This window comes from Triticum urartu, chromosome 6A (genome assembly GCF_056163025.1).
Source record: "Triticum urartu cultivar PI428250 chromosome 6A, HENAU_Tu73, whole genome shotgun sequence".
Lineage (NCBI taxonomy): Eukaryota > Viridiplantae > Streptophyta > Magnoliopsida > Poales > Poaceae > Triticum > Triticum urartu.
In genome coordinates, this window is record NC_141878.1 from 101,502,722 (window position 1) to 101,529,854 (window position 27,133).

The following is a 27,133-nucleotide window of genomic DNA, read 5'->3' on the forward strand; positions in this document are numbered from 1 at the left end:
ATTGAGATTCCTGAGATCGTGATACAACTCACTGACACTCCTCTGCCAAAGCCAAAGGATCCATTCTCACGCAAACAAAAGTCCAAGGCTGATGATTTCTTCGGCGAGCACGTATTTTTCGAAGATTACAACCCATATGACTCTGCCCGCATTAGGAAGAGGCATTTCTGGACTGCTAGTCAAGCCAATTTCTATTCCTCAGTGTTGTTTAACAAGGAGAAGGTTTTCTACCATGAGCATATTCCTCACGTGGATATGAAATCTCTGCCGTGCTTCGCACCAGTCCTCAGTGTTCTTTATGACGCTGAGCTGCTCAACTTTTGCTCTGACATCTGCGATTGGAATGAAGAACTGATTCTTCAATTCTATGCAACGCTGCACATCACCGGAGATGCTGAAGATGTGAATTCATGGGTGCTGAACTGAATGTCTGAAAACACTCACTACACTGCACCAGCCTCTGAATTGCTTCATACTCTACCACTCAGTCCTCCCCTTGAAGAAGCTCACTGCATCTACAGTGAACCTGAGCTCACACATCATTACATGCAGGTGCTGATGAAACCTTTGAAGCCAGGTCAAGCACCAAGAACCAAATTACTCGTGAAGGAATTGTTGTACGTGCCCAGAACTATCTATCGTATTCTTACGAGGACAATCAGTCCTATCAAAGGCCATGACTCATCTGATGAGGAAATTGTTGGCATCATGAAGAATCTGGTATTCAACATCGTTCATGGCATTCCTGTCAATTATCACGATTTCTTAATGAGGACTATGGCCAATGTTGCACTGTCTTCATTTGAGCTGAAGCCTTATGCACCTTGGATCATGAGATTCCTCAGGACAAGGTCTTCACTCAACTACAAAGCTGATTTCCAGAATCATCTCAGCTACTTGCCCTCAATTGAAGTCCTCAAGCAGACATATTCCTCAGTTGATGGAAAGGGCAAGGCACCAGCTGTAACAGATGAAGACATTCGTTTATTGGATGGTCAGTTTCGCAAAGCTGCATCTTATTCCACCAATGATGACTCTGCCACACATGACTGTCAATGCACCTAAGTCCACTCCTCAAGCCACTTCTCCGCGCGTGATGACTGACCGTGAACTTCTTCTTAGTCTTCACCAGAAGGTGGATCGAAATCACCAATGGGTTAAGCGTCAGTTTGGTTCACTTCTTCACAACATGACTACCACACACAATGAAGTGAAGAAAAACCACTACTACCTCCATCAAGTCTTCGGTCGCACCTGGGCAATCCTGTCACATCTGTATGGTGAAGAAGATCTGAAGAATATGGGTCTTAATGAAGATTTTGACTGGTCTGCACCTCCACCGAAGAAATTCAAGAAGGTCAAGGTTCCTTCTCTGGTGGACAGCTCATATTCTTCATCGCGCGACACTGATGAACATGAAGATTTGGACGACACTGCGGCAGGCCCTACATCAACAAATGACCCCAACAACGCTGGCGCTCCTTCATCAACATGATTATTTTCAGGGGCGTTAGTCCTCATTTTCGATCCTTTTGGTCATTCGATGACAAAGGGAGAGAAATATGAGTTAGTCTTCAAGCGGGTCTACTATATGGGCGTTTTTTATCTGCTAAGTTACAACTCTCGTTCTTCTGAAACTTTATTGGATCGAGTTATAATCTTAAACCCGATGGTGTTTTGATACTTTTGATGCACTGTGCTCTGATACTTTTGTTGCACTATTCTGCATGCTTATTCCTCATTAAATATTATTGCACGCATGCTGCATTTCATCAGGCACCATATTTCATCATGCATTTCAAATTCTTCATATTATATGTTAAATGCGTGTATGAATTACAAGATATAGGGGGAGATATCCATGATTCAACTCTTCAAGTGTGCATTGCTTCAAAAGCAAATTCCTCACTATGCACATCTTCAGGGGGGGTTCTTCTATATCTTGCAATCAAATTCCTCAATATCAGTATTTACACTTCATATGTTTATCCTCGTTGAAAACTTAACTTATATTGTCATCAATCACCAAAAAGGGGAGATTGTAAGTGCATCTAGTGCCCCTTAGTGATTTTGGTGTATTGAAGACTTATAGGTTAAGGGACTAATGCGTGTGTGAGTGTACACAGGTCTATAATTCTATGAGGAGTTTGATATTTACAGGAAAAGTCGACCCCTAAAAATGAATATCTTCGACTGAAGATTTTGGTATTTCTGAAGACTTTCATGAAGACTTTGAAAGTGAAAAAATTGGTGTGTCCGTGAAGACTTGATAATCATGCAGGAATATGAAGCTTGAAGACTTTCGTTTTCATAGTTTTGTTTTTCTCTTTATTGAGTCATAGGAAACACCGTACTGTTAAAGGGGGTCGAGGAAATACTTAGGAAAAATTTCCATGTGATGCTCAACTCAAAATCCTACACCTACCAATCCCTTCGAGTGAAGCCATTGGAAATCTCATACAGTTCAATCAATTTCTTCAGTGACAGAGACGAAGTTCTTCTGGTCTCTGAGGAATTTGTCCTGACTGAGGAGTTAGGGATTCGCCAGTGCGGATTGCCTACACAGTGAGGAACATGATAGCCCTGAGGATTTTGCTACTCAAAATTCTGACCGTTGTTGTACTATGCGCCAGCTGTCCTAAAATATCTATCCACCTAACGGTCATATCATTGAAGGGCATTTATGTCTTATCATGTCGGGCTGCTCCCTAGGCTATAAATAGCCCCCCCCCTACAACCACTAGCTGGTTGGCTGCTCCGAGAGAAACTGACACTTGTCATTTGAGAGCAACCCATCCTCCGAGGACTTTGAGCGAAAATCATCAAGTGAGGAAAAACCAAAAACCCAAAACCCAAACACCTACAAACCCCAAGTGATTGAGCATCACTGAAGAGATTGATCCTCAGTGGATCCGACGCTTGTTACCTTTGAAGACTGTGCTTCTTCCAGACGGTTAGGCGTCATGGTCTAGAGCATCCAAGAGGAATTGTGGATCGCCGAGTGACCAAGTTTGTGAAGGTTTGGAAGTCGCCTGAAGACTTACCACGAGTGATTGGACGAGGTCTGTGTGACCTGTTCAAGGAGAATATGGTGAGGACTGGGTGTCTTGGACTAAGTTTCCTTAACTGGGTGTCCGGGACTGTGTGTCCTTGAGTTTAAATACTCAGCCGCTCCAACCAGACGTACAACTGAGACAGCAGTTAGAACTGGTCTACCAAATCATTGTCTTCACCGAGCTTACTGGTTCTATTTCCTCAACTCTTTCATTTCCTCATAACTGTGTTGTATGTTTGTTCATATCTGTGTTTGAAGACTTTGACTAAAGACTTTCTCAATTTTCTCAGTTCAATTTCTTCAGTCTGTTTGTCTTCATCCCGTGTTATCCTGTGATTACGCTTCCTGTACTCTGTGTCTGTCTTCATTTCATCATGATGACTATGCTTGTATTCTGTTGTGTTTACTTTTGAGTACTTATTCCGCTGCTAGTAGTTCTTCGCTAAGGAATTTCCTCACCGGCAAATTCCTCAGTGAAGAATTTCGTAAAAATCGCCTATTCACCCCTCCTCTAGTCGATATAACACACTTTCATATTTGAATTAGAACTATTATTGCATCTGAACATTTTCAATCATCTACGATTTGCTATGCTTTTATTTTGAGCACACGGACTTAAAAGAAAGAGGTACAAGTTTTAGGGGACATGGTTGGACGGCCGGCTACCGCACCACTGTCCGCGGACTGGTCCCCACTAGCCCACGAACAGATACAATGTTCGTTTTAGGAGTGAGTGTTTGAGATGCCCTTATCTAGGCCGTGTAAAATTAGTACAATATCCTTTAATTTTAAATATGAAAAGATAATAGTATTAACTTAATCTCTATACACAAAACATATAATTTTCCCAAGTGTGCTAACGAAAACAGTTCAGAATTTTTGTGTTTATAGTTAGATATTTTTATACTGATTTTTGGATTATATTAATTAAGAAAATCAAGTATTAAGAAAATATCTAAACACATGCAAGTATCCCCACTTTTACAAAAAAGATGTAATGCCCCAGCCAAATCCATCAGTTCATCCACTGGTTCCTGACTGTTGCGTCTGGGATCTATACTGGCCTCACAGATCAACACTAGTCTTTTCTGCGCACTGTATCCTCACTCATGCACAAATTGCTTCAAGTCAAGCACACTTCACTTTAAAGTTTCTTTTAATTGGGCTCTTGGAAAAAAAGGTGCACCATGTTGACATAAATAGTCTATCATTCCTATTAAGCCGGGATGTCACATACACCCCCCTCCCCCAAAGGAACCGATGTCCCCATCGATCCAGCAGGAATGTTCCCTCTTGGCACACATCTGTGTGCGCCAGTGCCAGCATTCACATGTGTCCCATGTATGCATCACTGACCAACACACGCTCGTGTAACCGCGAGGGTCGGTTCTGATACCAATTTTAACGCTTCGGCCAAACCCACCGGTTCACCCACCAATTCCTGGCCGTTACGCATGGAATCTAGACTGACCCATAGACCAACACTGCTCTTTTCTACGCACTTTGTCCTCATCCATGCGCACCCGGTATGAACTTCCCAGTTGGTCACCCATAATCAAATTACTCCTAGCCAAGAACGCTTTATTTTGAAGTTTCTTCTAGATGGCCTCACGAAAAAGGAGATGCACCTTGTTGATATGAGTATTCTATCATTCCTATAAAGCCGGAATGTCACAAAATACCTCAGAAGTACATCCAAGTTCCAAAAAAATACACCACACCTAAGTCCCTAAGAAAATCCATTTGTATTGAATCCTTTGTTGCTTGCCTGATCGTCATCACATCACCAAAGGAGAGGCGGTGATGAGAAGAGCAATATATGTGTCATCCACAAGGGCATGCAGAGGAAAACTTCTCATTTTGTCTCCGCAGAGCCGCATCAGCCACCCGTTGTGTATAACAAGATTTGCGGGAAGAAGCCAATTCGGCAAGGCCCGCACCCAGATCTGCGCTGACAATTAGGCTCATGTCACCAGTGGAAACTGACTAACTGGCCTCGATTGCTCACTCATGGAAACAACCCGCTGACAAAATGAGGCAACCGATCACAGGCCAACGACCAAACCCAACACCACACAATGTTGGACCACATGCCTTGAAAAGACATTGACCTAGTGGTTCTCCACACTGTTGACCACCCTGTGAAGATGTAGTTGAAGTAGATGCACCATTATTTGATGCAAAACGTCGTCATCGCCGCCATCTAAACAATGCCACCACAACACCGAACCCTAACCCCAATTACATGTAGAACATTAAAACTGGTTTCCCCTTTCCCATCGCTGAAAGAGCTGGCGAGAAAAGATGGAGGTCTGGAGAAGGAGATCAAAGAGATCTTAGAAGTCGCGGAATGTTGCAAGCCTCGAGGTGCTACTAGAAGATGATACTCCCTTCATTTCCTTTTTTACTTCGCATATAATATCTGCGAAGAAATATCAACATCTACAATATAAAAGTATACTCCCTCCGTCCCAAAATAAGTGTCTTAATCTTAGTATAACTTTGTACTAGAGTTAGTATAAAGTTGAGACATTTATTTTGAGACGGAAGGAGTACAATATAAAAATTAATTGCATGATGCATGTAATAATGTTGATTTCATGTTGTCAATGCTGATAATTTTTTTCTATAAAGTTGATCAAACTCTATAAAGTTTGATTTTGAACAAATCATATATGCAAGGTAAAAAGAAACAGAAGAAGTGGTCCTTGTTTAAGAAGAGGAGCGATACCAGCACCATTTTGCACGTTTAACTACAGGTTCCCGTTCAATGGTCAATGTATGGTAGCCATCCTGCTTGGTCATCACGCGACGCGCACGCACGGCGGCTATTGACCCCGTGCATCGCATGACATCATCCCGTGCACGCGTTGCATGCATGCACCACAAGGTCAACGAGGGGGAAGGCCGCCAAGAGCGCGCCGCTTCCATTTCTTCAGTTTACCCTTTTCTTTTGTGTGGTTGTGATTCCTCTGAACTTGTGATTCATTTGCTTTGATATAAGTCAAAGAGGCTTTTATTTCTCCATTTGTCTTCACAGAAATAGACACACCATTGTTCTCTTTTTGTCCCCGTTTCTTCATTTTACAGGCGATATAAAACTAATTAGTTGAACTCATATAGTAATATATTTAGTCTGTGTCAGTTTGTTCGGTTTTGTTTGTTCTAAAAAATGCATGCTAATTTTAGGGGACATGTCTTGGTCTCAAAAGTTAATCTTATAAGTCTCCAACCCCAACCCTGTAGTTTGGCTTTATGCATACAGAGGTCTGCCCGTCCGATCTGAATCTTATTTCCTTTTTGCAGTTGAATCAATTCTTTTCACAGGTACTCCCTCTGTCGCATAATGTAAGACGTCTTTTCATTACACTACTTTAAAAAAAATGTCTCTTACATTATGAAACAGAAAGAGTAGTTCTTGCATTGCAACATAAAACCAAAGAGAATGCACATTTCGTTTCTTCTTTCCTCTCCCCCAACTCAGAAGATGATCACCGGCTCGGAACGGGACACGTGGTTTAGCAGCAACCTACTAAAACTCAATGAGAAAAAAGATCCTCAGAAAGATAATCATTGTAGTAATAGTATAACCTTAGAGAAGGTTGACATCGCATCACACCATTAGAGACGCCTCAGCTCAGCTCAACTTTAGCGTATGCTGTCAGGAGTCTCGCCGCCAGCGCCAGCGGCAACGCCAATCATCACCGGCCGGCTGTGCCTGCCGACTACACAGCACAGATGTCCGGATCACGACAGCAAAGCCTTTCAAATCGGATTAGCCGATCGATCACACACGCTGACTCACGCTTTGCCTACCAAAAAAAATCTGAAGCTGGCTCTGCTTCTGTCATCCTGATTCCACGTTTCCATCAGAAATTAACCCGTCCACACACCAGAACGGATGCGCTGTCTGATCCGAACAAAAATCTCGTCCATGTCATGGTATGGTCTACGTACGCGCGTCGACAGGGCCTAGACGTCTCCCAAACACGTGTCAGGCATGCAGATGTGTCCAATACTGGTTTCCCATGCTTTTACTACTAATATACCCATCTTCTGCTATGATAATTAAAAAAAAAATCAATCGCTGCATCTCATCTCTTCACAGCTTTAACCACCATCACGTACGGAAGATGATATCCCGATCTCTTCCTTGCTTGCACATGCCGTTACTGTCCAGCTATTTTATGCTGTAATCTTTTACTACCGACTGTCGGTAGAAAAAGGTAGTGCTTCAAGATGCGCAACAGGTATACGAAGAACTAGTACGACGACGACGACGACGTCGAAAACGACGAATATCTTGCATACGAGAAACGTTTGGAGTTACGTGCAAGGTAATGGTTTGAAGGTAAAAGCATTCCAGGTACCCTAACTTGTAGGGAATATGATGATTTAGTCTCAAACTTGCAAAATACAACTTCACCATACCACAACTTGCATTGTATGTGACAATTTGGTCCTCGGCCTATCACAGCATGACAAATGGCAGCCAGGTCGCCGGACTGGTCGTTGCCTGCACTTTTGCACAAAACACCTTGCTGTCTTCTCTAATTAATCTGCGCTACACCGCCGAGGCGGACGCGCTGCGGGCGGAGCTACGCAAGGAAGGCCGTGCTCGCCGAGACCAAGGCGGACGCGGGGATTGCAGCGGTGGTGGCGTGTGGGCTCCGGGTCATGCGTAGCCTGAGCCCCCTGTACTCTTTCCTCCTCCTCCTTACCGGCGCAACCATGGCCGCCGCGGACCCTTGGTCCACCGACTGCCCGAGCGACACAAACTACACCCGCGGCGGCGTCTTCCAGGCCAACCTCGACGCCCTCCTCTCGTTCCTCTCCGCCGCTGCGTAGGACGCGTCCGGGTTGGCCGAGAACACCACCGGCACAGCGCCCGACGAGGCGTACGGTCTCGCGCACTGCCGCGCCGACGTCAATGCATCCGAGTGCCGCTCGTGCCTCGACACCTGGGCGCGGGACGCAGCCATCAAGTGCCCCGGCCAGAAAAAGTCCACGCTCTTCTACGACGCCTGCCTCCTGCGCCACTAGAACGTGAGCTTCTTCGGCGTCGCCGACATGTCGTGGCTGACCGGCTTATGCAACGCGGTGAACGCGACGCAGCCCGAGCTGTTCAAGACGCAGCTGGGCGCGCTGATGAACAACCTCAGCAGCAAGGCGGCGTCATCCCCGCGACTGTTCGCGGCCGACACGGTCGACTTGACGCCCTTCACCAAGATCCACGACATGTCCCAGTGCACGCGCGACCTCGCCAGCGACGACTGCAACCGCTGCCTCGCCGTAGCCGTCTCGTACATCCCAAAATTTTGCGACGGGAGGGAGGGAGGACGGGTCGCCACCCGGAGCTGCTCCATCCGGTACGAGTTGTATCCTTTCTACAACGCCCAGGCCCACTAGAAGATAGGGTAAACTATTCTGAATTTCCTTTTGACAGAGAGCGGCGACGACGAATCTTCCCTGGGGGTGCAGCAAACGACGACGCCACAGCCAAGATAGCTCTGTTCGTCTCCATTCCTGTTGCTGTCGTGCTATTGGTGCTGTTGACGGTTGCTTTGTATCTCTGCAAGAGGAAGAACAGAAACCACACGAACATGTGCAGATATCCAGCGCGGGTGAGTGCTTCTCGATTGATCATTTCAAATCCCCGAAAAGGAAGAACACCGAGGCTTAATTGTTCTCTCTCCCTCTATATATACTGTTTGTTTTTGTGAGCAGACAGTGAGTATGGAGGAGACATGGGAAGCTCAGAGTCTCTGTTGTACGATTTCAGCACTCTAAGGGCTGCCACTGACAACTTCTCTGAAGAAAATAAGCTCAGGGAAGGCGGGTTCGGGCCGGTCTACAAAGTAACGTACACTGAACTTGGAACATGGGCATCCACTCTCCAATTGATTTTCCATGTCTGAACTGAACAATCGACTTGATGTGGTTTGGTCGGTCAGGGCATTCTGCGGGATGGGCAGGAGATCGCGGTGAAGAGGCTGTCGAAGACCTCCCAGCAAGGGCTCGTGGAGATGAGGAACGAGGTTGTGCTGGTGGCCAAGCTTCAGCACAAGAATCTGGTGCGCTTGCTCGGCTGCTGCATCCAAGAGGAGGAGATGCTCCTCGTCTACGAGTTCCTCTTCAATAGAAGCCTCGACAAGATTCTATTCGGTCGGTACCTAGTTCTTCAGATTGTTATACTGCAAGTGACATTCAGTTTCAAGAGTTTACGTACTACTCCTTACCAATGTGCGTGCGCGCAGATCCTGCGAGGCAGCAAGAGCTTACCTGGGGGCACAGGTTCAGAATCATCCAAGGGATCAGGCGAGGCCTTCTTTACCTCCACGAAGATTCGAGGTAGGACCGGGGCGTGCACAGCTCAGTTCAGGTTCGAGGGGGTTCGGACTGAGGAGTGGCCCACTCAACGATCACGATCGATCATGCCGAGGCATGTGTGCAAGAATGATTTGCTCCGCCCACCACGGCAAAGACAGTTTTGATTGATCAATGCCACGGCAAATTCAGGTGGAGGTGAGTGCGGGTTGATTAAAGGAAACGGCAGGGGGTTTTGTGCAAAAGTGTGTGCGCCGACTGGTCCAGCCACCTGGCTGCCAATTGTCGAGTTTTCATTGGCCTGGGACTAAATCATCACATGAGGTGCAAGTTGGGGTATGGTGGAGTCAAGTTTTGCAAGTTTATAACTAAATCGTCACATTCTGTGCAAGTTAGGGTACCTGGGGTGCTATTACCTCAATGGTTTGACAGTTTACTCAAATTTTGATTCTGTACTGCAACGAAGAGAATTACACACAAGAAACCCCTACGATTAATTCGGGGAAAAAAACATGCTTGCATCAGCATTTTCAGGATTCGGAAATGTCGCTGTTACATCATCGACAATCAAATGAGTAGACGTAAGTGGTGACGAATAATATCAGAGAGAAGTGTTAGCTTTGAGACAGAGCCATCAGATTCATGATTGATTCCATTTATCACAATATCTTTTATTACCAAGAGTAGGTAGACTCGGGGAGAATATCCGATGAACCCAATCCCGGTTGACATTTTTTTTGGATAATTCTAAAATATAACATGAAAAATACTGGTATCTAACATGTCACAAAATTTCAAATAAAATTTCACAACACAGGTTGAGAACAAAAATAGAGAGAATCACAACTAACAGTGCCTAGATTTCCCCCCAAAAAAGAACAGTGCCTAGATAAGTTGGGCTTTAAATTTGGCCCATTATCGATATTGATGACAAGTTTGTCCATTTTGTTTTTCGAGTTATGTTTCACATTTAGTCCTGAATTTTTTGTTACATCATAAAATGTGCTAAATTTTTCACAGATTTACTTGAAGCATTTTGAAGTATGAACTGAAGCCGGGTGCATCAGATACTTTCCCCTTTCATCTAAACGTTGCAAGGAACTTGAGAAATTTCATTCGCAAAAAAAAGGAACTTGAGAAATCATTCACAAAAAAAAGAACTTGAGAAATTTACAGAGGCAGACGGAGGTTTTATCAAAAAAGAAAAAAGTAAAGGGAAGAGGGCTCTCAACCTGTACCACTACTATAAGATCAGAACTATATCAGGGAAGAGGCGTACAAGATTGTGTCATGGAAGAGGAAAGAGTTTGAAAATCTCAAAGATTTGCTCGTTCCTTTTAGACTTTATTTTGTATTCCCTGTTGTCAGCTCATGTATCTCTACCATGTACAATTCACTACTATAAATATATCATGGTATTGATTGTCAAAAAAAAAACTATCTCATCGAAGGACCAGCAGCAACAGCTTGTATATCCCCACCTTGTTCTTCTTCTACCTCAAGTGCACTTCCCTCCATAGGGAAGTTCGAACCTAAGCTTCTTTGCCTCCCGTCGAGACGGTTCTCGAGCTCGAAGCACTCCTTAAGCTGCGCCACCACCTCCGCCATCGTCGGACGCTCCCTCGGGACCTCTCGCTTGCAATGCAGTGCCAGGTCAGCAGCTTTCCGGACAGAGTTGATGTCATGGTCCCCTACCATTCTTGCGTCCACAATGCTCTCCATGGTGCCATGGTCAAGGCTCTGCTGCACCCACTCGCCGACATGGACACTCACGCTGTCGCTGACCGGGATGACAGGAGGACGGCCTGTGATGAGTTCCAGGAGTACGACGCCAAAGCTGTACACGTCGCTCTTCTCGCTGATGTGATAACTGCGGAAGTACCTGAACAATTGGAAGACACAGGGATCCTTAGTTATGACAAAGTAAAGCCACTTTAGGCAATGTTGATTTTTTTAGAAAAGGAGGATAATCCCCGGTCTTTGCATCTTTGCATCATTGTGATGCACACAGCCATTTAGGCAATGTCGATGAAGCAAGTATGTAGGAGAAGAGATGTTGTGCACGACGTACTCAGGATCTAAGTAGCCCATAGTACCAGCTGGTTCAGTGGTTATATGTGTTTTCGAGTCGCCGAAAGCCTTGGTCAGGCCAAAATCAGCAATCTTAGCCCCAAGATCTGTGGTCAGCAGGATGTTGTTACTCTTTACATCTCTGTGGATCAATGCTGGCTTACACGCAATGTGCAGATACTCCAGACCTGTGAACTTAAGTAAATGCCAGTGTTTGCAACACGTGCAAGAAGAAATCTAAGGAACTAGCAGTAGATGGCGAAATCCTAACCTTGTGCAGCATCAAGGGCGATGTGAAGACGCTGCTCCCAAGTGAGTGGTTTACTAGTAGAACCTTTGCACGTCAACACAAGTTAAAACATAATTAGTTAGAAGATTTTGGAGAAATTCCCGGGCTTCAGTTTAGTACCCACACTTGATTTAGGGTCTATGCAGTTCTCCTTTGAGAAGTGTAACATTCTTCTGTAATACGAATTTCAAGATATAGCACACTGATGATCTAATCTAGGGCGCCTAAAAACTGAAATTAACCGATATAAGATATTTGAATAGCCAAGATGAAGTGTTAATTTTTTTTTTGCCAAGATGAACAACCTCTCAGATGATCCTGCAGGTTCCCTTTGGGCATGTACTCGTAAACAAGGGCTAGATGATTTTTGTCCTTGCAGTAGCCAATCAAGGAAACCAAGTTCTTGTGATGAATCCTTGTCAAGTGCTGAGCCTGCAATATAGCTTGCAGAACTTATGTTCAGATAATTTAAGCAGGCATATAATAAGAATGGTAAGTAAGTGCAGTTCCATCTACAAAACCATAAAAAAAACTTGACAGAGAAACAGATGGGCCACACAAGGATTCGGAAGGTGGATGAAAGGAAAAAACACAAATATTTGAGTTGTGACACATAAAACTACAAACTGAATTTCCTTTTTACCTCAGCCAGAAACTCTTTACCCCCTTGTGAAGATGAATCAGAACGCACTTTCACAGCAACTGAGTTTCCGTTCTTCAGGTAGCCAAGGAAGACAGCTCCGAACCCGCCCTTGCCAATCTCTTGGCTAAAGTTGCTCGTAATATGCTTCAGTTCTCTGTAAGAAAATTCTCGGTTCTCAAGCAACGCGGATTCATCTTCAGGACCAGTAGCTTTTCTCTTATCTGAAAACATACACAAAACGTAGTTAAAGGTGAGAATAATTTTTCTGGAAAAAGGCAATAAATATTACAACAGTGTGCAATGCTCCATTCAAAATAAAACAGTGTTCAATGCACAACACAGAAACCATTATTGCCATCTGTCTGCCTTACCTTTTCCCTTGAGCTTTTGGTGTAGCAGAAGAAATAAGACAACAAATATTGCAATGACAGCAACGATCGGAATAACTATTGCAGCAAGAAGTGCCCCATTAATTTTCTTTCGACTTGATCCACAGGCAGTGCCATTGGCACATATATTTGCATTATTACCAACCCTGCTAATATCAAAGAGTATACAGCTGTTCACGTTAGTAATGTGCTTCCACGGTATTCCAGATAAAGAAATATGTTTGACTGAGATGGTGCTCACAGGAACCAGTATCTCTATGAATATTCAGGTATCAATCAGATCTAATTGTTAACTAGGCAAGTAATATTGGTACTCCCTTCGATCCAAAATAAGTGTCGCAGTTTTGAACTAATGTAAGTTAAACCTTAGTTCAAAACTACGACACTTATTATGGATCGGAGGGAGTACTTTAAGGATGCGTTTAACTGGCAAACGTTCGCTGTGGGCGAATTTACCAGCGAACGCCCCACATGTCATGCTGAAATAACTAATTGACATGCATTTTTGAAGGAAACACCATGTACGGAAGGGGAAATTGCCATGTATAGGAAATAATTGCCAGCGATTTTTGGAATTTTTTTCCATCCACATGATCTGGATCCAATGGCTGTGGGGGCGTTCGCTGGGAGTGCCTTCTGAGCGAACGTTCGCCCATTAGCATCTCCAAATTTTAATGGTAATTTTATGATATAACTTCTCGAGGAAACGGAGGTAACCCAAAAGGCTCATGGGTAGAGAGTAGGCGGATTCTAGCAATGTGGAGATGAGAAATCAAACTATAAAGTGTTTACTTCTGAAGTTTTATGTCATTGCAATTAATACCTGACGATGGATAATTCTAATTAACTAAAAGTAGTATACCTTATTAAATGGACAGGTAGAAGGAAATTGAAGAGCACATAGCTATAATAGCATACGTTTAAAACAGCTAGCATGATACTAACAAGATGCCAAACATTTTACAATATTAATTTTTAAACTTTTGCTAATTTTTATTTAGAATGTAGTTCAGGAGAACTCTACCTTAATGACAGAGTCCCATTTTGTGATTTTTGAAGAAGACTGTCAGGGATTGCTCCATATAGATCATTGCTGGACAGATCCCTGTGAAAAGAAAATGATGCAACTAAAAAGTGTTCTTACAAGATCCTAGAACTGGAGCATATATATGTAACAATGTACCAGAAGGAAAAAAAAGACTTACAGAAATATTAGAAACGGAAGCTGCCCAAGAAAATTTGGAATGGTGCCAGACAAGTTGTTGTTTGACAGATCCCTGAAATAAGTAACAGCTCTTGTGAATACTAGTAAGAATGGGGAACATAATGATGTTTCAGAACTGATATTTTTCTGCTTCACTTCTTGATTACATTCAAGACGAAAAAATAAACAGGTAGTCATTGCATATAAATGAAAAGAATTATATTTCTCTTCCAAAATACCTCCATTAGTAAACGGATGGCGTTTTTAGAAAATGACACAGTCTCCAGCATATATCTTTGACCGTCACCTTTTGTCTGTATATGCTAGTACTAAAGTATTTTCATGAAAAATCTAGTGATACTATTTTACCTTACCAATCTAAATATTTTCATATATACTAGTCAAAGTTTAAAAGGTTTGACTGCGCTTTCTCAGAATTCATGTATTTACGAATGGATGCAATATATATTTAAAGAGTTTTCTAGGACTATATTTTTTGTGGATTGTGGGGAGAAGTAAGCAAAAAACTCTTGAAGTATCCAGACTTTTAGACTGTATGGATATATGACAGCAGACACAAAAAATTAAAGAAATATACTGCCGTCTACTGTGAAGTTCAAAACAATCTGTCATGTACTGCTTGGTAAACTGTTTCAGATATAGTTGAGTAATTCAGATTCATAGGTAACTTTGCCAATCAGTCCCTAGGAAGACTACAACATGAAGCAGAGGGAATAATCATCAACATGGTTAATTTTGGTAGTATTATAAAAAGAAAAAAGCTGTGGCACCTTAAAATTCTACAGTGAGACATGATGTTGAGAACCTACAGGTACTGAAGTGCATTCAGATCTCCAAAATCAGTAGAGATGGTACCAGCCAATCCAAAGGAAGACACATTTCTGCCAAAAAGATAAATTCAGAATAGTTAGTTTCTCCAGATGAAATGCCCTGATGTTTCTATGAAATATGCAAAGTATTTCAGCCTATAACAATTTTTTAAATTTCATCCAGACATGATTATGGAACTTACAATGCTGTTATTCTAGAGGCATAAGCTGGAGGATAGGAGCAGGTTAATCCTATCCATGCAAAAGCTTTTGGAGCGCATGGATCGCCCATCCAGTTTTTCTCCACACCAAAATTTTCTTGGATTGCCATCATGGCTCTAGCTGGTTCACCAAAACAACAACAAATGTTCATGTCCATACAAAATGAACAGACATGCAGGCAAGCAGGTCAAATGCGATAAGTAGTGGCTACTCATTCAGTCTAATACTTTTCATATTGCAAATTGTATGAAGACTTAACGTGGTCTATTGTTAAAAAAAGTGGTCTAAGTAAGTATTAACTGTAAGAAACATACACTCTATACTAATATTGCATCGGTAAATTCATACCATCTCCACTATCAGTAGTGACCTCAGTTATCGGTTCCACCAAGTACATCTCCATGGCATTCAGGATAGGTGGAAGAGTTGCATTTTCTGTAGCAACAAGTGAGACACTATAACTTGCCAACCCTTGTACAATGCCTGAGAAAGAATCGGCGAATAGGAATGGAGGGGTGTAAGGTTGCGCGTTCCATGTCTTGTTATTGACAATGATGTCAAACTGCCGCACAGCATTGCTCCGTACATTCTGCAGCTCAGAGAAGTAGAAAACAAAGAAGTAACTGGAGCTGATATTCTCCGATCGATCTGATGGACCCCATGAGAAATCGATCCTTGAACCGTTGACAGTTGCTGCATTTTGCATAACAGCTGATGGCACGTCATACACATCGGTGACGTAATTCTGGACGACAGATGTTGCAGATATTTCATCCCAGTTTGGGATTGTGTCGTAAGTCGACCATAGGCGGTCATGGGGATCCAAGGGGTACCTGTTCAGACCAAAGAAATATGTTTGTATGATCTAGTATCGTAGTTCACTGTAATTGGAGTCAAAACCTCTTTTTGTCCGAAAGTATAACTTGCAGAGACATATCCATGCAAAGAATGTCTAACATTAGCGGCTACACTCATTTACACGAGAATGTGGTTTTCTTCTTCACTTTTATGTTTATTGACATTAAATCTACAATATACACAGTCACCTAGGCTAAATGGCAGACAATCATTGATTTAGTTTGTTGAACTTGTTTCAGATAACAATGACCTAAAGGACCAAACAAACCTGATTATGCGATTGTCCGTGGGCCCCAAATTGAACCGATTGGAGCTAATCAGCACCAGAGATTGACTTGCATTTACCTCTGGGTAAATAACAGTCCTCAGTGGCCTCAGATCCAGCCCAGAAATAAATGGAGTTCCCATCCCTTTGTTCACCAGACAAACATGCAGGTAGTCAGCAGGAGCGACAACTATGATGTCCATCCATTTGACTGCTCCTGCAGCACTGATATTAACTTCATGCCAGTAGTTTGCCCCCATGTACAGATCAAAGACAGGAAGTTTGTTAAGGCCATCATAGTTTCCGTAGTAAAAAAGCGCACGGACGAAGTACTTGTTTCCTGCCAGCAAGGACCTCAGGGCGTAGCAATTGCGTGCTCCATGCTGAAAGAACCGGACGTTGAGGTTGCGCTTTGCCAGTGAAGGCTTGATGTAAACTGAGGAGATGTTGCGGTTTTCTCCTGAGGTGATGTATCCATAGTCTGAGACATATATTAATGTTGAGCTGGGATCTTGGTAGGAGGAGTTCATCGGCATGCCACAATCGATGCTTATGAAACCTGCAAAACAAATTACAAGTCAAAATAGCTGTGGAGAATCAAATGGGCAATAACTTGTTCGCTTTCTCAAAGAGTTCTCACACACATTGATGCTCAAGTATGGTTCTGTGGAGTGGATCATTTTGCCTCTTACACAATCATGTAAACAGATATGATCACTGCAACTGCTTTTCATTGTTTACTGTCTGAACACAAGAAGCTGCAAGAATTGAATGTAACGCACCTAGGTCATCAGGCTGGCCATGGATAAACTGGAAGACGCAGAATAGGAGAATCACAACCCATAGATCCATGCTTCCTGCTCACCCTTGTAAGAATAACTACCTCCTATGAGATAAGAGGCAGAGACTCTATGCATATCCACAGACCAAATATACTCATGCATCCATGTTATGACCGTGCTATTCTGCAGTTATGGGGCAAGAAAGTCAATGTACTAGGTCAGCTATTATATGGTCCAACTAACAAAAACTTATCTTCATAATACTTATTAAGAATGTCCCACCAATAGAGAGGATACATCTATAACATTCTTCCTACCTTTGTGATTGACAGCATGCATCTTTTGTTTTTACTTAGAAAAACTACGACTCCTTACAAAACTCTGTCTTGATTATCTGTTCACGGGGTTTCGAATCTCACGATCATCATGAACACAAGGGAACAGACATGTTCACCTAACATTGCTGTGGTTATCTGCTAGTATAACTCAGAGCAGAACAACAAGTCAGGAAGGTGACTGAATCTGAAAGCTCAAGAATTTCAGAATATGTATTAAACTAGTAGCTGTCAAGACTGGAACCACCCCAAATGGTGTGGAAGTAATAACATTCTAACTGAGCCAATTTAGTGCACTTGACCGTGCCGGCGGCCGGCTGCATGCCTGCTCAGCAAATTTGACCTGGTACGCTAGACTAACAAGATGAACCTAACGAATCTTACAAGTGGCACGCAAGGATACAGTAATCGGAGAAGAATTAAATACATCATTTGATGACTTGATGTGCCATGAACAATTTTCGCAGTTATTATACTGCCGGGATGAGCTCTGGCAGTTGATTTCCTAGGCAGATCTCGTGCTCTGCCGAACAACTCGGATGCCGAAAGGAAACGACGCTGGGTGCTCAGATCAGATGGAGCCTGTCGGCTTTCGCTACCAGTACTGGCAGAGCAAAGCGCATCGCCGCTGTGGCGCAGAAACCACGTACCTTGCCGTTGCCGTCCCCCCTCCTTGTCCACGGTCGGTCTCAGTGGGCAGCACGTCGGCGCGCGCAGCAGGAGACCCGCACGCGCGCTCGCAGCAGGAGAAGGTGGCGGTGGAAGTTATTACGGCGTGCTCCGGTGCGGCGGCTGGTGCCGCCCCAGGCGCGGCCACGAACTCCTCGGACGGGCTCTTTTTTGCCATCGGCATTTCGCCGAACACCTATCGGGCGCCGGAGCACCGCCTCCCGAGCATTGCTTGGGTCGTCAGTCGTCGCCCGTTGAGGGCTCCTGTTCGAAATGAAAAAGGAAACAAAATGCGACGATGCTTAGTCACTAACGTATGTTACAAGTCTATATTACTGATAAAAGAAAATGTTATAAGTGTAACTAGCACAATTATCCGTATCGTTGCAACGGTAGAATTAAACCCTCACATGACAATGCACGGTCAGACGGAGTCTCCTGATTGATGTGGCCATTGCCAAGCTCCTGTTGTGGCCGCTATAGCGGCTAGTGTAGCTGGGTATCCTTCATAATTTTAAATAGAACGCTAAGTCTTTTAGAGACGGACCATTTTTAAATAGTATAGCATGCTATAGTGCGAAAATGCCGTTTGGAGGCCGAGCTGCATGCAGCTTGTAATCACCATCGTCAGTCATCATACAGATCTAGGGATGGCAATGGGTACCCATCACCCGCATACCCTGCGGGTAAAAACCCTATCAGGGTAAGGGTATGTGACATGAATTTACCCATGGGTACTTAAATTGCAAAATACCATACCCATTGGGTAGAGAGGGTACGGGTATGGGATCGTATAACCCATGCCCGCGTACCCATGTACCCATCTAAAATGTTGACAAGTGGGTTTTCTTTAATATCATAATGTATTAATTTTCCCCACCAAATCGTGCTAGGTAAACACTCTATGTGTAGTCAAATTATCTCTATAATTTATCATGATTTTGTGAACTTATAGTGTATGCCTATGTGTTATTATTTGTGATTATGTGTTGTTGTTTAACATTTTTATGTGTCACTTTATAGGCTAGTATTTTTGTTTATGAGAATGTGTTGTTGTTACAATATGTTGTTATACATTGTTGTTTAAAATGTGTTGCTATTAATAATTTATGATTATATGTTGCTTTTTACAACTATTTTCTACTCAATCGATGTGTTGTGAACGCGGGTTTTTTTTACCCACGAGTACCCATATACCTTGTCGGGTGATGGGCATGGGAAAAAATTATACCCTTGACGGGTATGGGTACGGATGATGGGCAAGTTCAGGGTTTACGAGTAAGGGTATGGGATGGCTCCATCCATACCCATGCCCTGTGGGTGCCATCCCTATACAGATCAGCTGCAGCGTTGCATTTACTATGTGTATTTCACTTGTCAGGTACTCATACCACACCGTATTTCCTTTTTAAATACCGTGTCATCCCATGTATAGACGACGCAGTGCTGCTAGGCTTGTTAGAGGTGCCATCATTTCACCCATCAAGTCCATGATGTGCAAGCAGTTCATGAACATGTGCACGCGCACGCTCTTATGTTCCCATAGTATTACAGCACGGGCCGTTGCACAAAAGTGTTTTGTTCCCGAACATTTAGGCTCACGATCAGACTGTTTGGAAACAATCTATTTATACCGGCCAAGAACAACACTGCCCTATCCATTGCAATCCAGCAAAGCTAACAAGAACACCACCATAGATATGGCGTCGTCGTCATTCTCATCTCGGTCGAGAGATAGACGGCACAGCCCATATATCAACAGAGATATCATTGGAAAAAAAAACAAGGTCATTTTTTCTTAAACCACAGCACAATCTATCTTGACCTACCAGAAAAAGCAACACGTTGCTAATGCCATGGCTACCCCAAATTCAGCAAACATATAGTCTAGTAGAATACACACATGGAGGTCTCAAAGTGACATAGTTCTTATATGAAAATAAAACGCCATCTATAATGACATCAAACCACAAACGAACAATGTCAATAATCGCCTGATGCTCATTGTGGATTGCCAGCTTTTGGCGTGTTGTGCATGTGTTCTTCCTTTGTGTAACTATCTATGTGCTGATGTGACTTCCAATCCAATTTCTCTCCACAGTTAACTGATAGATCATGTTTATGCTCTGACTTGTGCTCGCACACATGCCAGCCACAATCCTCCGATCTCAGCAGCCGCATCATGGCATTGCACCCACACCTAGTCAACCACACGCACGCACACACACAGACCAGCAGCAGATGTAAAATGGTCAATCTAATGTGACACACACTACATATATGACAAAAACAGATTGAATCATTCGGTACAAACTTCTTTTGGTGTACATTAAAACGGCTTTTTGCATATCGGACACCAAAACCAGCTTCCCAAGAGTACAGGTTGTAAAACTCATAGCCCTCCTCGAAAGAGTCAACGCTAGTTCCAATTGCTGGATTAATAACATCTCCAATCCAAAACATTAAGGTGCGGGAGATGGGCGAACTCTCGTTGAGTCCACGCGGTCAACGCTACGAAACAAAAAGATTAGCCAGGCCACCACATCTTTCGTTTTGTCACGTTTCCTCTTTCCTCTCTCGCACACACAAACCTCCACACAACTTGCTCTCTCACTTTATTTCCACCCAGCTAGGGTTCCCGTCGCTGTGCCGCCGCCGTGCCCCGGCCGTCCCATCCTGGTCCTTCAGCGCCGGCCACTGGAGAAGGCAAGGCATGCCGCTCCCAAACTTTCTCCTCTTCATGGCAAGGCGGGCCTCTCGACCCGGCTGTAATGGTGGTGGCAAAGGAGGAGGAAGGAGATGGCATGGGGAAGATGAACTGGAAAAGGTCAGTAGCGCGCACCGCCTCTTCTTGCTCACCATTGCAGCCTCCCCATCTCTCCCTTCCACTCAGACGCTGCCTTCTCTTCCCCCCTTTCCTCCCAGCCTGGTGTTCCCTCTGCCTCCATCCCCACGCTTGCATCGGTGACCCAATGAGGAGCTCTAGATTCGGTAGGGGGAGCTCGAGGTGCCGCAGTGGTACACAACACCATCACCATCTTCCTCGGCAGGAGCAGCACGGGCCGTACACACAGTCGGATCCATCATGCTCTAGCGTCACCGCAGGTGCACGACGACAGGATGCACACACTCTTCCCTTCTTCGGTTCTTCCTGATCTTCTCCTCCCCTTTTCCCAGTGCCATACTCTTAGAGCTTGTCTTCTTTGTATAGATTTTGTTTCTGTATGCCTACAAGGCGTTCGAAGAAAATCCAAGAAGATATCTTTGGATATGTTATTTAGACTCTATTTAACATTGAAATGTGTACAGCCAATGGTCAAAGTGATAGCACCGAGGATGATTTGTGGAACTTTGAAACTAAAATAGTGGCTGTGAAATGTCTAGTGGATCTTTATGTCACATTTTTTGATCTGATGCAGCCAAAACTCACTAGAGTTACCTCTGTTGTTACCAGTTTTGTCAGAAGCGCTTATAGATAACCTGCTAGCACTGGCATGTCTGTTTTTCATCGTTTAACAGAAGGGCTTGCAAGAAAACTCTTCAAGGATGAATGGAAAGAGATCTTATTATGCTTTAATGAATCACTGAATCAGTAACAGGTACATTTGTTGTTTTCGGCAATATAGTAAAGATGATGCAAAATATTAAAATTCCAGAAAGAAACAAGTCTTACCCTGAGGCAGAGAAATATTCAGATCCTGACATATACAATGAGGATGAACAGGAAGCTAATATGGAAACATCGTCTTATGCTATTGTCAAGATGAAGAACCATGTGCCTCTGCAACTCTCAATTATTTAGGTACTTCAAACCTTGTACCAGTTTAATTTGATGCTGATCGCTTTGTATATCATGTCTTTCTTTCTAAATTTTGTTCAATACTCTGCCTTGCTTTGCACACCCAAACGAAATAGGAATTAAAAAAATACAACAAGATGTTTGCCTTCATGATTTGTGTTCAACAGGCCAATAATTATATTAAGATCACACTCACCATTCTCCGGCGAATCATTAAGTTGTATGAGACACACAGGAGAATGAGATCCTTCTGTGCTGAGCATATGGGCATAATTTTGGAGATGCTATCGGCCATTACGCCCATGCAAGTGAAGTGAGTTCTGAATCTGCCTTGCACATCAAATTCCACAAAGCATGCTCCCTTATGGAGATATCTGAGCCAGCATCCATCCATTTCGAGAATGAATCTTACCAGAGCTAGCTCAAACTTCTGCAAGCTTGCTTCATGAAAACCCATCTTTGTCATGAGAAATGAACATTGAGTCATAAATTATGCTTGTTTATGTAAAATACTACGGAAGTATCTGAACTGTGCAGGCCAGGAACCATATAAGGATGCTTCTTGTAAAGATCCAGTTGTACACTGGGTGCTGCCTTTATGCGCTACTAAGAAAAATGAAATGTCTGCTAGAACCCCATTGGTCCTTCATGTACTGTGGTTGCTTGGTGTCTAGAGAGGGAGTGCTTTAGGAGGAATTTGCCCCTCCTTTTCCCCTTATAAGCTAATCTCGTCTGCTGTGAGCATAGCACAAGCGAGGTTCAAGTTGCACTACATGATATCTTTCAGACATCAGTAGGCCCTATAATTTCAGTATAGCATATATTGATTGTTACCAATTGTACAATTTTGTCACTCCATCATGGTAGGGTAAGTTGATTGATAGTCACATAGATATATGAAATAAGAAAACGATTGCATCTTGACAGTGCCATAAATGATTCAAACCTATCCCTCCAGCATTCTGGTGTTGAAGGTAAATCCTTTTATTGTTTGTTGGCATGTCAACTTATTTTTAAGCATAGAGCAGGATATTGATATACTCAGATACCTGGAGGGAGGAGACCTTTTGAAAGACATTTGCCCATCTTTCCTAGCATTATTTTTTATTCATGGGGGTTTCGAACCACCGATCCATGACGGCCTCCGCGTTGCATGCCTGCTAGCCAACGACGTGGAGGACCATAGTGAATTCAATGAACCAACAGCCAAAGCCACATTCATCATATGGAATGGAATCTATCAGCACTTTGTTAAGGTTTGTCGTCAGGTTAGCTAACCTTGCTAATTTCCCTTCTCATTTTCTCCTGATTTTGTTATATTCAATATATACATATATGCTAATTTTTGTTGTTGGTTTGACATTTTGAAGGCACCTCTACTTTTCGACGCTGCCATGTTTCATCCGTTGCTTTTGAAGCACTATCATCGGTTATGTAAGCACTAAAGAATACATTCCCTGATTATGTTGATTTTGCATAACACTATCTTAAAGCTCAAACTTGGAGGTACAAGTACTAAATATGCGCATTCTTTGAGTGTGATGGAACAACATCCCGTGGTAGAAACAAGAAAGTGGAAGAGGCGCGTCCCTACCTGGCACCGCCCCAACTTTTTCTCAGGAGGCCCGCAATGGCGGGCCCCAACCACTAGTTTTGATCAACATAGGCACGAACCGAAGCCTCAAGGGCAGACACTCTGCTAGAACTGTGCTCCCTCTCATCTGCCATTTTTTGCAATGCAAAGCAATGATAGTGCCGTGCCCCGGCTTCTACTGCCGATTCATTCTAACCAACAGTACAGGTGTCTTGTTCTGAATCTCACACAACACAGCTGCAAAATTATGTCTGACAAATATCTTGGAATGAGGTTTTAATATGAAGAACGGGAACATCACCTCCATGTCCAACAAGACCCTTTTGTCTTGACACGACCACGCCGTCTTACTCTCCATCCTCGGTGCCGTGTCGCGGGCCATACTCCTAGCGCCAGGTTCGCACGAATCGCCTACCTCTTTGCCACCACCATTGTATGAGCTGCAGTTCCTCTCGGTTACAAATGTTTCCTCCGTCTCCTCACCTGCTTCCTCCTCCATAGGGCACCTGTCGTGGTTTTAAGTCTGACAATAGTGTAGGGGGGTAAGTATGGAGAGGCAAGATCTTAGCTATGGAGAAGTTGTAAGCACGCAAGGTTTACGAGTTCAGGTCCTTCTCAGAGGAAGTAATAGCCCTACGTCTCGGAGCCCGGAGGCGGTCGACTGGATTATGTGAGTATGAATTACAGAGGTACGAACCCTTGTCTCGGAGGAGGGGGTTGGCTTATATAGAGTGCGCCAGGACCCTGGCCAGCCCATGTTACAAAGGGTTCAATGTACATTAAGGCAGTGCGTTACTGGTAACGCTAGTCATAAAGTGCTATGATGACCATAAAAGCTACTTAATGACTGACCGTTAGCGTGCGGAGTGACTTTAGGTCTCCTGGCCGTCGAGTGGTTGGATCTTGGTCGAGTGGTTGCTTCTTGGTCGAGTGTCTCCGAGTCTGTCGAGTGGAACACCTCCAAGTCGATTGAAAGGTGATTTCTTCTAGAGATGTCCTTGGGTAGGGCAGTTAGGACAGGTCCATGACCCTACCCTAGGTACATAGCTTCATCATTAGCCCCCGAATGGATCGAGGTTTGAGTGGGGAAGGAGTTGAGAACTTCTCCGACTCGTTTTCATGCCGTGAGCATATCTTGTTTCGGATCAACGGACCTGAGTGATGACAGCAACTTCCTTTTTCAGTCGCCTTGATCCATTCTTAATTCTTCGTCGAGTGAGTTTCTGTACTTGTAAGGCTCCGAGTGACGGTGCGGAGGAGATCTTTGGTCTGACAAGTTGTTTGCTGCCCGCAGATTTCGTGGGATCCGAATTTTGGGAAGCGCGCGGGACGGGGAGGCCGCAGTAATCGGATAGGATAGAGCGGAGCCGCCTCGATCCCCGTGCCGCCTTTTTCGCCACGTATCACGCGTGCGATCGTTACGGGATTTGACAGAGCCACCTGGGCCTACCCGTCAGCCACTCGGAAGCGGCCTCATATAAGGCGTTGGACCGGAGTCTCCCGAACAGTGCGTTCCCATTTCCTCTTCTCCTCCTCACGCCCCTCCGCTGCGCTCGTTCTCGCCCCAGCATCACCGCTCCGTACGCGTCTCGCCGGCGACAATGGGGAAGGAGAAGACGGCGGCTCTGGAGCGGGCAAAGAAGGCGACGACGAGGTCGAAGGGGAAGGCGACCAGCCGGGGCGGATCTTCCTCGCGGACCGGCCTGCCGAAGGGCTGGATCCAGGGTGTCGGAGTAATTGGACACGGATACCCCGAAGACGGGAAGACATTATTTCAAGACATCGGGGCTAGCAAAGCCCCTCAGTCCGACTGTCCGGCCGCTCTCGCCGGCTCCCCGTCCGACTGCTCTCCCCAACCGGCTGCCGACTGCGCCAACCAGCCGGCCGCCGACTGCGCCAACCAGCCGGCTGCCGACTGCAGCCCGACACCGACAAGACCCCGACGTGGCGGCCATACCACGGACGAGACGGCTGTACCTCGATGCCATCATGTATAGTGTCACTTGTCCCCTGGCACTATTTATGAAGTAACCCAGGGGACAAGCGTGACACCCCACCATACCCCCTTGCTCCCATGCCACCACATAGCTTACATACTAAGCTAGCCATGCCTATATAAGGCACACACCCATCCATCCACACCGACTCACACATGAGCTCACACACACCCATTCGGCCATAGGCCATGGGCATAGCTGGCCACTAGAGCATGTCTCATGCAGGCATACACCAAGTCAGATACCCACGGTACTGATCTCAGATACAGCTCCAGGAGCGCTTTGTACTAGACATATCAGATACACTCAGACATGCAGCAGTAGGAGTATTATCTCTCCGGAGAGCTCCGAAGCTGGGTAAACCACCGCGTGCTACTCGCATACCCGCTCCCGGGCCTATCAGCAGCAGTCTTACCCTCACACTAAGCCCTTGTGGCATCTGTCGACTCGCAAGCCCCCCGTGAGAAATACCACGACAGTTGGCGCCCACCGTGGGGCGGTACTATGCTACCGCGCTACTGCTGGTTTCGCAGTCCGGGCGGGACCATCTTCGTCTTCCCCGCCGCGGCGTCACGCCGTCTCTCCGGTAGCGCTCGGGGGCTCGACTTCGACCCGCCCCCGGAGCGGCCGTGCGGGATGGCGCGCCCTCGCCGTCGGCCTCGCCTTCTTCACCACCACCGCAACACCGGCCGTCCGTCCGCGCGCACGCCGCGCGCGGGCCTCGCTTCGTCGGCCGCATCCGTCCACGCGCCGCTCGCGTCGACTCCCCTCCACGTTGCGGCTTGCTCCGGCCAAAACACGCATTCGCACCTCCATTTACCGTCCATATAAGCTAGCTAGGTGCTAGTCAACAATGGTCAAACCTGGCCATGCATTGCCCATACACTTCTCAGATGCGGGTCGGACACGACTTGTACTCAAGCCAGACAATGGTTATGCACTAGCAAACCAGCGCCGCTCCGCTCTGGCCGCTGTGCTGCTCTGCTCCGCTGCGCGTCCATCTACACGCACGAGCACGCACCAGCGAACCCCTGCCGCCTCCGCCCCATCCAGTGCTCCGCGCCCTCATCGCCCTGCCTCTGCTCGTCCATGGCGCCGCCACAGACCTCCCAGCCGCGGAGCCGCTGGCTCGGCTGCGCCTCACCAACCCCCGATGCTGACCCGTGTTGGGGCCTCCCGTGGCTCTCCACCCGCGGCATCCCCGTGGGCTCACTCGACCGCGCGGCCGCGCTCCCGAGCCTGCGTGCCTCCGCCCGTCGTCTCCTCCGTGCAACCGCTGTCCCGGTCCCACCGCTCCGCCGGCGTGCGCCCGCACCCCTGCCGGTGCCGCCCCGCATCGCCGCCTCCAAGTCCTGCCTCGCCCGGGCCGGCTCTGCATCCCGCCTCCGTGCGCTGGCCTTGGCCGGCCTGCCCCGCGCCCGCGCCGCCTGGGCCCAGCGCGCCCGCCGACTTGCCGTCTCCGCGCAGGGCCTCCCAAGCCGCTTGCTCGCCGGCCCTGCCCCGGGCCTCCTGCGCGTCCGCGCGCGCATCGCGCTGCGCCCCGCAGCCGACTCCCCGTCGCCGCGCATCTGCATCTGCACCACCGCGCCCCTGGCCGCCTGCAGTGCTTGCGCCGGGTCCGGCGCGCTGCGTCGTCCAGCCGGCCTCCTGTCCCGCGCCCGCGCCGCCTTGCCTCCGCGCTGTCCGACTCCTGCCCGTGCAGTCGGCCGCTGCGCTGCCGTCTCCGCTGCTGCGCCACAACCCGGCCTGCCGGCTTCCCTGCCACCCGGCAGGGCCGGCTCCGCCCGTCCCGGTCGCCTTCCGGC

General features: G+C 45.9%; 1 protein-coding gene and 2 pseudogenes across 3 annotated transcripts; 2 read left to right on the forward strand and 1 right to left on the reverse strand.

Annotated features, from left to right (window-relative positions):
- Window positions 1-7,510: 7,510 nt before the first annotated feature.
- LOC125527922 (cysteine-rich receptor-like protein kinase 25) lies at window positions 7,511-10,074 on the forward strand (annotated as a pseudogene). The gene is made up of 4 exons (XR_015607460.1): window positions 7,511-8,679; window positions 8,783-8,913; window positions 9,010-9,220; window positions 9,313-10,074. The product of XR_015607460.1 is annotated as a cysteine-rich receptor-like protein kinase 25 (transcript).
- A 460-nt stretch (window positions 10,075-10,534) lies between these two features.
- LOC125527921 (putative LRR receptor-like serine/threonine-protein kinase At4g20450) lies at window positions 10,535-18,304 on the reverse strand. The gene is made up of 14 exons (XM_087526797.1): window positions 17,920-18,304; window positions 16,935-17,117; window positions 16,156-16,711; window positions 15,378-15,862; window positions 15,011-15,149; window positions 14,808-14,879; window positions 13,979-14,050; window positions 13,798-13,878; window positions 12,756-12,919; window positions 12,385-12,605; window positions 12,047-12,173; window positions 11,724-11,786; window positions 11,454-11,640; window positions 10,535-11,264 (listed from the first exon to the last, which is right to left on the reverse strand). Exons 2-14 carry the CDS (start codon window positions 17,002-17,004, stop codon window positions 10,820-10,822), a joined length of 2,682 nt encoding a protein of 893 aa, XP_087382923.1. The 5' UTR covers window positions 17,005-17,117; window positions 17,920-18,304; the 3' UTR covers window positions 10,535-10,819.
- A 2,142-nt stretch (window positions 18,305-20,446) lies between these two features.
- Window positions 20,447-25,455, forward strand: LOC125527919 (brefeldin A-inhibited guanine nucleotide-exchange protein 1-like; annotated as a pseudogene). The gene is made up of 3 exons (XR_015607459.1): window positions 20,447-20,765; window positions 20,864-23,005; window positions 23,108-25,455. The product of XR_015607459.1 is annotated as a brefeldin A-inhibited guanine nucleotide-exchange protein 1-like (transcript).
- Window positions 25,456-27,133: the final 1,678 nt, after the last annotated feature.